Here is a 12,493-nt window from a genome sequence, read left to right on the forward strand (position 1 = left end):
TCTTTCATCTTATGATTGTCTGGACTTTGGAAGCTCAGATATGGTAGCCTTAAACTTGGAATCTTCTATATGGAAAATATGTGATCATTCATTTGGGAACAACTGCTCTGTGACCTGACTAAAGGCTGTGCAAGATAATTTCCTGCTGGATTTGGTATCATGTGAATTTTGCAGGATGCCAATTCTTTTTTCCTTTTCCAGCTAAGGATATAAAATTAGCTGACTATTCTATGAATTATACAGCAATTTTAAAAAGTATTTAATAGAACTTTCATTGCATGAAATACTTCAAGATCAAAAGTTACACCAGTAATTTCCACTCAATACACCTGGAACCCATGGGGAATTCAGGAAATCGTGGACACAGATATTTGGAGGGAAAGGAAAAGTTTATTTAGGACTAAAGCTTATTTCATATAATAGTTGACCAAGTTTTTACTCAAATGTCTGTTGTGCTTCCTTTTGAAGTAATTGTGCCAAATCTTAAAAACAGATGAGAGCCACAAACATCCCATCCCAATTGTGCACAAGCAGATTATATAAATGTCCTGTACCTTTCCAGTTCATATAATCTATAGTTTTTATTTGAAAAAAAATATATTCAGGAAGATGTGACACTTAGCTCAGAAAAAAAGACTTCCCTTCCGTTTTCCTCCCTTATGCATGTGTGCCTGTGATATAAAAAAAAATCAATTCTCTTTGATTGCCAAGGCAAGAAGGAGGACATTTATTATAGACATAGCAATAGCACTTACACTTATATTAAGGTGACCAGATTTTAACATTGGTAAAGAGGGACACCATTGACCGGGGGGGGTGGAGGGGGTGTTCTAAATTTTTTTTACTACCGGCTCTGTGGGCGTGGCTTATTTTGTGGGCATGGCTTGGAGGTCATGTGACTGGGTAGGCGTGGCTAGCTGGTCATGTGACCAGGTGGCCATGGCTATGTGTATACTATAGGGACTACTCAGAGGGCTGAAAAAAGGCATTTCTGACAGGTCCTCGCACTTTTGACTGGTCCTCACACTTATGACCATCCTCACATTTATGCCCATGCAGCATTCTTAACAACCATGTCACTCATTTCACAACTGCTTCTGTTCACCATGGTGATAAGATAGGGTAAAAAACATAAAATGTGAGGACAGTCGTAAATTCGAGGACTGGTCAAAAGTGCGAGGACCAGTCAAAAATAACTTTTTCAGCCCTCTGAGTAGTCCATGTGCACAAAAGGACTACCCAGAGGGCTGAAAAAAGTGATTTCTGACAGGTCCTCGCACTTTTGACCGGTCTTCGCACTTATGACTGGTCATCATTTATGCCCATTGTAGCATTCTTAACAACCGTGTCACTCATTTCACAACTGCTTTTCTTCACCATGGTGACAAGATAGGGCAAAAACGTAAAATGTGAGGAGAGTCGTAAGTTCGAGGACTGGTCAAAAGTGCGAGAATCAGTCAAAAATAACTTTTTCAGCCCTCTGAGTAGTCCATATGCATAAAAGGATAGAGCAATAGAGAGGGATGAAGGAAGGGAAGGGAAATTAGAGTAGGAGGGAGGGTAAGAGAAGGAGGAAGAGAGGAGGAGAAGGAGAAAGGAAGAGAAAGTAGGGAGGAGGAGAATAGGGGGGGAAGAGAAAGTAAGAAGGAAAGAAAAGAGAGAGGTGGTAGGTTTGAGGAGAAAGATTGCTGTACAATAAAAAAGATGAAAGGGAAGAAAACCAACCCCAAACAAATATAAAGATATTAAGATAAAGAATGAATTGTTAAACTTTAAAGAATAAAAGAGAACAGATATGAATAAATAGCAATAATTAGAAACACACATACAAACATACAATGTATTTTCTTTGAATAGAGTATTTGGCCGGTTCACAAATTTAAACACTGTTTAGTCATTTCAATTAAATTTACAATTTCTATATTTCCTTTTTGCCATATTTATTCCTCATCTATTTTTTAAAAAAACCAATATTACCCTTCATCCTCATCTCTAATCTTAATCAAATTCAATTTTTCCCTTCTATTCTATATTATACCCCTTCCCATTGCCTTCTATTTTTATATCCATCCTCACATTGGTTAATTATGTAATTATGTAATACAGTTGTTTAATACAAATTCAACATTTTAATATAAATCAATTAGTTATATAACTATCTTTTTTGTATATTAATCAATATGAACATGAATATTCCAATTATTTCCATGCAATCCAATTTCTTACAAATTAATTAATTATATTTACCAATAATAATAAACCAAATAATTTCCCGCATATATTCCTCCAAACCACAGCTTAACCATTTCTGCTTTCAACACAATATACAATTAATAGTATCTCAATTATTACAATTCCCTAGTTAAATAGAGCTTTTTTTCTTTTATATTTTAAAATCTTGAACCTCCTCTTTTGCCCTAAATTTCCCATTGTTTGCAGTTTTGCACCTACCTTTTTTGGTGAGGAAAAAAAAAAGAAAAAGAAATCTCTCTCTGCCTCATTTTGTCATGTTGCAGCAAAGACCCTGCTTTACTTTCAGTTTCGCTTTTTCAGCATAGCTAGGGGAAAAAAACCCTGCTCCAGCTCTCTTTGCAGCTACAGAGCCCTCCGCAAAACAGCTGAGAGCAAATCAGCTGAGAGTCCGGAGGCTGATCAAATCAACTTATGGTAATTAACCTATGCTGAAGCTGAAAGGGGATGTTTTTTCTATTTTGCAGGCACCAGTCTACTCATTTGTTTTCTTTTAACACTGATCAGCTGTAGGGCGGCCCTTTGCGGCAAGAATTTAAACAGTTTTTTTCCCTCTAGCCATCAGCTGGGACTCGGCAATAGATTGGGAATGGGCGGGATAAGTGAACGGGGACCAGCAATCCAACAGAGGCAGAGGGTGAGGCTGTGGGAAAACCGTATATTCCCTTCCTGTTCTCCCGCCGTTCCCTAGATTGTCCTGCATTCTTTCCAAAAATCGGGACTTTTTTAAAACGCCGTGGGATGCGGGACAAATTGCTAAAAATCGGGTCTGTCCCGCCAAAAGCGGGACATCTGGTCACCATAACTTATATACCGTTTCACAGTGCTTTACAGATTGTGCCTCCACCAATCTGGGTCCTCATTTTACCAACCTTGGAAGGATGGAAGGCTGAATCAACCTTGAGCCAATCAGGATCAAATTGCTGACATTATATTTTCCCGAAGGAGAAATTGAGAAAAATCTTAACAAAGGCAGAAAGCAGCCCCAACAGCCTCCAGCAGATGCCTGAAGTCTTTAGAGATGAGTATTTTGTGCCCACTAAGAAGACTGGCTGGGCCAATCTATTCATAAACAAAACACCTTCAGCTCCAGCTGATGGGATTATGAATTTACATCCCCCATCCAAATTCTAAGAACATAATGGGATTAATCCATCACCATTAGAATAGCAAAAGACACAAGGCTCACTACATTGCACAACCCCCAGAGCATCTCAGAACCCTATAAAAATCCATCCATTCCTAAACCAAGGGGTCAGCTGTCCCAGAACTGCATGCTGTTGTTGGTTCTGCAGCCTCCATTTTATTCCTGGATTGAAACTGGATCTGGATTTCTCTTCCAACAGTACCACTTGCCTTTGTGAACAGTTGAACTAGAACATCTTAATGGCTTGATTTTTATTGTAAGATTCTATTGCTTGCTTCTTTGTTCAACTTTCACTAGAAGACAATGGTACATAATTCACCCCATGGAGGTGGGATTAGCAAACTTTGATCCCTTCTAATAAAGGACTATTAGACACTTGTGCAATGACACTTGCACAACCCTGCCTGATTGGTTTCTGCATCTTTTCATATTGACGGTGTGGCACTGAGAGATATTCCCTCCAATATTCATTTTGTCTGCAATGGCATTCTGTATTTGCTGCATATGTGTCTTTTTGTGCAACTTCAATATTTTTTGGATATGTATTTGCTCTAAAAAATAACTGAGTATTATTCAATTTAGTTAGCACTCAGCATGCTTCCAGTGAATTCATGTGTCCAGTTTAGAGTAAGCATGTATGCCACTCAGTTCAGTTAGCAAAAATATAGCTTGCTGTTTATTTCTTAAACATCATAAACAGTCAACAGTCAAAATGGGGTTAAAAAGCGGGCAAAAACAGGAACAGAACAACAATCAAGAGGGGAAAAAAACTATTTGTTTAAAAGTGATTTAGAATGAAAAATGAACAGAACAACTGATTTTATCTGCTGGATACTGTAGCAATTATTACCCTTTTAAGGCTGATTGGTTGGTTTGTTAAACTGCCATTTCCTTTAAACTATTTTGGTTTCCACACCTCAAACAGTGACTTCTTTCATTCTTTTTTTTTTTTCCAGAGTCACTAGCTTCTAATCTTTCTGCCAAAGGCCACATCCTTCACTGTTCTGCCAATACTGGCCCTGGAAACCAAGTAGGACTAGGTAACATCTTAATATACAATACATAGCCTGAGGTTTTTAAATGAAAACCACATCACAGTCCACCGTGGTATGTTTCTGTGTTGTTACTAGGAACTGTCACAATATTTTCTAAATATGTGCAGAAATCGGTAGTTGAACAGTATCACGACTCTATCAACATACAAACCAGTAGTTTCTAGCTCCTACCAGGTGATGCCAAAAACCCTGCTTGAATGGGAAACTTCATACTCTGCTTATCATCCTAATGTGAGATCTGAGGAATGGTGAATTAATTCAAGAGTGAGCACTTGAATTGTACTATAAATGTTCAACTTATTTAAATACAGTGGAAAGTTACAGAGGAAGATAAGAACCTGGACATTTGATTTCAAAATGTACAGTATTTATTACTTGTGGGACTGGCAAGAGCCTTGGTAGTACAGTGGTCTAAAGCACCCTGTTATTAAGACCAGCTGCCTGCAATTATTGCAGGTTCGAATCTCGCCAGGCTCAAGGTTGACTCAGCCTTCCATCCTTTCTAAGGTAGGTAAATTGAGGACCCAGTTTGTGAGGGCAATAAGCTGACTTTGTATAAATATACAAAAAAGGATGAAGGCTATTGCTGAGCGCATTGTAAGCCGCCCTGAGTCTCCAGAGAAGGGCGGCATATAAATCAAATTAAAAAAAAAAAAAAAAAAAAAAAAAGTTGAAGGATTGCTTGAGAGTTATCTCCAGCCACAATAGCAATTTCTGCATTATTCGCAACTTAGCAATTTAGTAATAGGTTAGCAGGAGGGTTACAAAGCCAAAAAGAAGGTATTCATAAAACTCAGACTTTCCTTAGTAAAAGAAAGCCTTGCTTAAATGAAGAGAATTTGGTCCAAGTTCCAGGACACTGCTGTGGTGGAGGCAGAAGAGCAATATTGGTTGTAGGACATGGTAGTTTAAAATTTTGTGTTTTATGAAACATAAATGAAATGAAAATGAAAATCAGTCAAAGTCAAGTTTTACTTTATTTTCTTTTTTTTTTTAGAGAAACTACATAGCATGCCAATGTTTTGTGATTGGCTGATTGATTTTTTCCCCCCACCATTGGATTTTTAAGCTTGCTGACATATACCACATGTTAAGGTTGCAGTTTTATTTTTATTTTTATTTATATACAACTATTTGCAACAAGTTGCCCATTTCACGAGGTAATGGGCTATGGGAAGCTAGTGCTTTTTCTGCGGAAAATAAATTACGGTCCTTTTCCATTTATTATTTGCACAGCATCTTCCATTATTCCTGATCATGGTGCTGGGGGTATGATTGAAACAATGCTCAGTGGATCTGATAAATTTCTTGAAATCTATCAGATTTCAAGAAATTTATGCTATTTCTTGTTCATGCTATTACAAAGGTCTTTAAGATGCCCTAATGATCTCTGATGATTGGAAGAAATAGGAGCTTCTATTTTTCCTGAGCCAGCATTTCCTCTACAAAGAACTAGAACTCCCAGAATTCCCGGTCTGTAATAAAGGGGGACCGCGGACTGGGAACCCTAAATGTTGCAGTCTTTAACAAACCTAAGACAGGGCCGCCCTATTCAGGCTGCAAATATCCTGCCAACACTACGCAGCAGCAAAGATGTTGCTGTTTCTATATCTCTTTGCTGCTATCTCCGGAGTTTGGCAGCTCCGATGGCCTCCCTCCTCCGCAAGCAGCGCCGCCGGCCCCCCCCCCCCCCACTCCCATGGGAGAAGGATATACCGAACAACGCTCGCTACCCGTCAGGCGTTGCTAAGCGACGCTCAAGAAGGAGACTCCGCAAGTAGAGGAAGGGTTCACAGTGACGCGCGTGCGCCGTTGCAAAGTTCTACCGGCCGGGCGGAAAGAGAGGCGCATGTGCAGTGAGGCCGTGGACGGAACCGAGGCTAGTGGCTTTTCTAACAAGAGGAAAAAGGCGGACTGAGTAAGTGTGTTGAGAATTAACCTTCGTGCCTGGAGGTGCTGCTAGTGCGAGCAGAACCAAGTCGTCTTTCTGGGTTGGGAGGCCGCAGAGGCACTTTATAAGCACTGTCTTTTGCATTGCTAGTTGCTGTGTCTCGGCTAAAGGCGAAAGACACCTAAAAAACAGAGACTATGGGAGTCACGAGAATATGGGGACTATTTGGGCTGGCACAGAACTGTCCCTGGGTAGAAATTTAGTCCAGTGCTGGGTTTTCCCACCAGAATAAACTTGTTGGAGTTGGAGTTCAAGTGTTGGATACTGGGAAGAGACCTTCTTGAGGAACCAGAGGGGAAGATCTGCTAGTTTAGGATCTTGGAAACCTTCCTTTTATTTACAGGTAGAAGAGGCTACTTGCTGGTCACCTGTATATAGACAATTGACAAAGGTTAAGGACTTTTGCTGCACCTTCAGAGACTGGATATGAGCGGTAATAAATTTATTTTCTTGTTCCATTCAGGTCTATTTCACCATGTCTCAGCACAGGCATAGTGGCGGCAGCAGCAGAGGATCTGGCTCTTCAAAGGTATGCCAGTAAGTGTAGGATACACCTGTAGGGGAAGGCTAGCTTATAACTGAGGTTCAGAATAGGTGATGTAAAAGATGCACACATTTTTTTTTATTGTTAGATGTGATATTTCAAAAATAGCCAATTTTAATGTCATCTTTCCCATATTCGGATGTGATTAGAATAGTACAAAATATTTGTGACACCTTGAATTGCATGAATATATGTTCTTAAACCCTTATTTTATTAATATAAATAGCCATGCCTTTTTTCACATGTGGCGATAGGAATCTGTGGTCTGCCGTGCCTGTGCCTGTATCAAATGAAAATGGAGGAAATATAACAAATTCATGTTGTTGCTTGCCGTTTTTTTCGTGCAGTAAGACAAACGGTGCAGTGGTGCTTGAATGAGCTTCTGAAGGAAGTTCTTGGCAAATCTGGCTTAGTGTTTAGTACAGACTGTTTACTATTTTATTTCTTCTTATTATTTTAAGTCTCCCCTTGTGAAACAGTCTACTTCAGTGCTGCCTTGTGCATATTTATCTAGAAGTAAATTCTACTGTTTTCCATGAGATTTACTTACAGGTAAATATGCATAGGGACATGGATTTAATAATGGAAATGCAAAGGCCCAGTAACAAAACGAATCTTTCAGGGACCATCCATTTGCTTTTGTCCAGGTACGGCATATGGAAGTTGATGAAGAATTCACTTTAAGTCAGACTCAGACGCTAAGTCAGGCGCAACGTAATTTGGAGCAACACTCTGCCTCTGAAGTGGAACAAAAAGTGAGGCACTTTTTATACATTTTTGAGGGCTTCTTGTTATGACTGGCTATAACCAAAGATGCATGCTCTGTTTTAAAATAAATAAGTACACATTTTATGATTTGTAACAGTTATCTTACATTGTAGCAGCTTTCCTGACCTAGAGATTTTTTTAAAGTTACAGAACGGCAAGGGATACTGAAGACAATATTTATAGGAAACTTAGATTAATACTGTACTCATGGAACTGTAACACATGCACAAGTCTGCCTGCAATGTTTGTTATATTCTCTGTGTAGGTAAATGAACTGGTGCAATTCCTTCTGATCAAAGATCAGAAGAAAATTCCTATTAAAAGGACAGGTAAGCATGGATTTATTTTTATTTTATTTCATCAGGGGGACTTGGATTCAGTTTCCAGGGTTGGAATACAGATATCTGCATGTGCTCTGTTTTCAATAATTTCTGTTCTAAGATTGAGTTTTTCAAAGAATGGGAGCATTTTTATTATTTTGGTGAGCCTCTTTCCCCCAACTTTAATCCAGTTGTTTGTTTGTTTTTGGCAAGGTCATTTAAGAGCCATGGAGCAGGATAGTAAATATATAACAATTAGTAATGCTAAGTAAAGAACAATCTACTTTATGAGTGCTAAACTAGAAATTATTTGGTTTTTAACGTTTCTGTCAGAATGTATGCCATAAACTTCATTGTTATTTGTGTTTATTTTGAGTAGGTCCAACATTACACAGAATGTTGTACGTATAAGTAGCATTCATCAAAAGAACATAAGATTAAGTGCATCTAGTTCAAAATTTTAGTTGCCAACTAGAAGCACTTGAAACCCCAGATATGAGATCAGTCTCTTCCCATTCCAGTTCTCTAGGAACTGATAGATCAACATTATTTGTCTTTTTACAGATATTCTGAAATATGTCATCAAAGACTACAAAGATCTCTTTCCTGAGCTCCTCAGACGAGCCAATCAGACTCTTCAACAAGTGAGGAATCCATTGATGATTTGAGCATATTTGATCAATCTATAAATCTTACTTTCTGAATGAAGAAGCTAGTCTAAAAATTTAGCAATAAAAAAGTTTTCAGAGTGGGAATCCTGCAGCACAAAAAATCTTGTCCATCCTAAAGACTCACTATTGCATTGACTATGATCCATGAAAGCTTATATTTCAATTAGTTTATCAATTTTCAAGATGCTACAAGAGTATGTAGAAAAGGTCATTGTAGGATATAATAAAACCGAAATACTCCATTGACCATAAGCAATGAGAAATCTAGCCTCATAATTTGGGGAATGATTTGCCCTTGTCATCAAAATGACTGGCATTTCTGGTTTAACCTGAATGAATGGAGAAATTTCAATAGATTGTAAATGTATTATATTTCTATTTTTTAAATTTTGGTTAATCTAGGCTTACAGTTGGGGATACTAATTCAGGCTGAACTCTTTGTCAACAATCTAGAGTCTGAACACTTATCATGAACAAGATAACTTATACAACTAATGGAAATGATAGCTTTTATTAATTATTTATTAAATATATCAATTTGTTATGTTTGCATATGAGTTTGCTCTCATTTAAAAAGAAGAGACAATAATAGTGAACAAGGAAGGGAGCTCTATTCTGATTTATCTTTCCTGTTTTCTCAGGTATTTGGACTGGGACTTGTGGAAATTGACCCAAAATACCATTCCTACATCCTGATCAGTAAATTTCCTCCTTTGGAAGGAGAGATTGCGAATGAGTAAGGAAAAGGGAATGTAATGCCTCTGTGCTTCTATGTTGGCTAAATTTTGTGTAAAACCTTGTACAAAACATGTCAAAAATCTCTTCATACATTTTGAAATGAGCAATAGTATTGCTTTTTTCTGATAACATGGTTTCTATATTCCTGCATTTCAAGATACTAAGGTAGAGATCAAAACCTTTTTCTGGGCCACGTAGTCTTTTAAGTGGTATGGCAGAATCTAAATTTCATTTTGTTTATATTTAAGTATACATTGAATTAAGCGTACTAAATTAATTAAATATATGATTTTCAGTCATGTGTTTAACCATTCTCCCTTTCTGACATATTGAAAAGTGTCTCAAATTGTAATAACAGAATTTCATGGGGTGCCTTTTCAAAAGTTTTGGGAAGTGCATCCCCCAATGAGATTTCAGCTGGTGGCCCTATGCCTGAGGAGAACCCATGTATTCTCTATGCTTTGGGAAATGGAATTCCTCTGTGTTATCCCATGCTTTGTGCAGTCCACAGATCTTCTTTCATTAGTTCCTGGATTGAAATGTTAAAAGTTTGGCTGAAAAAAATTGTTTCTCACTGAGTAATTCAGGTTTCTTTTGCATTGCAATTCCTGTCTTCACTTCCAGATTAAGAAACGGAATCTTTTTTCTTTTCTTTTCTTTAGTGATGAGAACACTCCCAAGATGGGCCTTCTTATAGTAATACTTAGTCTTATCTTCATGAAAGGCAACGTGATCAAAGAATGTAGGTTTCACTTTCACTCCTACTTAATTTACCCTGTTTCTTAGATAGTTTCATATGCTTACTGTTCTCTTTTGTCTTCATGCAGCTGCTGTTTGGGAAATGCTGAGGAGATTACATATTGACTGTTCTGGGTAATATTGGCTGCTCTGAGACAGCACTGAGAGATAAATTCAAATATTTCAATGTGGTTGGATGAATCGGGGAAGAAAATCTCCTTTGTCTCCTCATCTGAGACATTCTTTTTTTTCCCCCAGGGGAAAACACAAAATATTTGGTGATGTGAAAAAGCTGGTGACAGAGGAATTTGTGAGGCAAAAGTGAGTTGGGGGTTGCAAAGTCTTTGTGCTATCTTTAGTGCTCGAAGAGAAATTGATCATATTGGTTTCAGTGAATGGCAGATGGGAATTCAGAATGTTTTGCTTGTCTTTTAATGGCTAACATCTGGATCTTTTAAGAAAGGGGATTGGGATAGGATTATTAATTAGGATACAGGCTAATGGGAAATCTCAAACTATTTTCTTCCAAAAGGCAGGAATGATATCTTTGAGCTGAATCAGTTATTCTACTAAATAATCTGTCTGGTGCTTACAAAGGTTTTCTTTCACTGATCACATAATTCTCACTTCCTAGATATCTGGAATATACACGTCTCCCACACACAGATCCTCCTGAGTTTGAGTTCAGATGGGGACCACGGGCTTTTAAAGAGACTTCCAAGAAGCAGATCCTACAGTTTGTTGCTAAGGTACTGACTAGACAGGGGAAAGGATTGGACTTTGTGACATCTGGTTTCATGGTTAAGGCACCAGACTAGAAACCGGGAGATTATGAATTCTAATCCTACTTTAGCCATGAAAATTAGCTGGCTGACCTTGGATCAGTCACTCTCTCTGTCCAATTTACTTCACAGGGTGATGGTTGTAGGAAAAATAGGAGGAAATTGTGTTGGATATGTTCACCACCTTGAGTTATTTGTAAAAAAAAATAAAGGTGGGATACAAATAAATATTCAACTTCTGCATTAAGGATAACTAAGGTTGTAGAATTAAAATATGTTGGATTAATAAATGGGTCTGAACAGTTGTACATTTTGACATGGAACTTGTCCTTTTCATCCTTTTTTAATATTTTACCAGAAACAGGATCAAAGCACTGAATGATGGGAGTTATGGATTTTGCAGGAAATTGGCAATTTTCTAAGTACTCACTTTAACATCTAAGCTTTCCTTTCTGAATATATTCAGCTTTTTGTTGGCAGTTATGCTTGCTTGAAACAAGTCTTAGGGCATTAAAATGTCCAACCGTTAACAGATCCTGTACTGTTCTGATAAGAGCCAGTGTAGTTCTGTGGTTAAAATGTGGGCCTTGGAGATCTGGACTTAAGTTCCTTCTTGATGTTATTCTCTTTCAACCTTGCTCGGCTCACACAATTCTTGCTAGGTTGGTAAAGTTAGAAGAGAACCCCCATACATACCACCTTTTGCTCTCTGAGAAAAGATTATAAATAAAACAAATAAGCAGACAGGTAGGCAGACAAAGCTGTACAGCCTAAATCATGTCCGTATGATTTCTATTTTCCTTAATAACTTCAGGGAGGGTATTGCAGAGAATCTGGTATATCTTTTTATTCTATTTTCCTAATTGGACTCCTTTGATTTTCCTTGATTAGATACAAAATCAGAATCCCAAATCTTGGATGAGCCAGTACAATGAAGCGGAAGCAGAAGCTAATGCGGTGGGAAAGTTATAAATATTGTGGTGTTGAATTATAAGGAACTGTCAAAAACTCCTCCCTGGAACTGCTAGAACCACTGCCTGTTTTCTGTTACTATTCTTGGTAGGATTACCAGAGCCCCATTTCATGCAAAGTGATCTGTGCTTAATACATTCCCTGTTTTGTGAAGGAAAGATTCCAGAATAGACTGGACCATTTTATTGGTTATGAAGATAAAATTCTTCTCTAAAACTTGGTAATTACTCAAGCATTAGCAATAGTATTTTCTGGAAATAAGATGATCGAATATCTACTGGAAATAAAAATATTTTTGCAATCATTTTTCTTTGCTATATTTTCTGTATTGCTTCCCACTTCATTTCAATTGACATATATGGTAGAGTCCTGTATTCATTCATCAGAATAAAAATAAGGTATATTATCTTGGCAAAGCTTCCATTGGATCCTCTACTGAACCTAAGTGCTTATTTAATTCTCTCTAAAGAAATGGAGCTTTAAAGGTGTTTACATTGGCCAGGATCATGCGTTTTTTTAAAAAAAGTTTATAGTTGATTTATTCTTTGTTTAAAGAA

At 37.7% G+C, this 12,493-nt stretch overlaps 1 protein-coding gene across 1 annotated transcript; it reads left to right on the forward strand.

Moving 5' to 3' along the window:
* The first annotated feature begins 6,204 nt into the window (after positions 1-6,204).
* On the forward strand, positions 6,205-12,240 carry LOC117675457 (non-structural maintenance of chromosomes element 3 homolog). Its single transcript, XM_034434101.3, has 11 exons — positions 6,205-6,370; positions 6,867-6,932; positions 7,595-7,702; positions 7,981-8,044; positions 8,600-8,679; positions 9,348-9,442; positions 10,107-10,186; positions 10,272-10,317; positions 10,441-10,503; positions 10,817-10,931; positions 11,856-12,240. The coding sequence occupies exons 2-11, from the start codon at positions 6,879-6,881 to the stop codon at positions 11,934-11,936; spliced, it is 786 nt and encodes a 261-aa protein (XP_034289992.2). The 5' UTR covers positions 6,205-6,370; positions 6,867-6,878; the 3' UTR covers positions 11,937-12,240.
* The last annotated feature ends 253 nt before the right edge of the window (positions 12,241-12,493 follow it).

Source organism: Pantherophis guttatus, chromosome 2 (assembly GCF_059756535.1).
Source record: "Pantherophis guttatus breed Tessera chromosome 2, ASM5975653v1, whole genome shotgun sequence".
Taxonomy (NCBI): Eukaryota; Metazoa; Chordata; class Lepidosauria; order Squamata; family Colubridae; genus Pantherophis; species Pantherophis guttatus.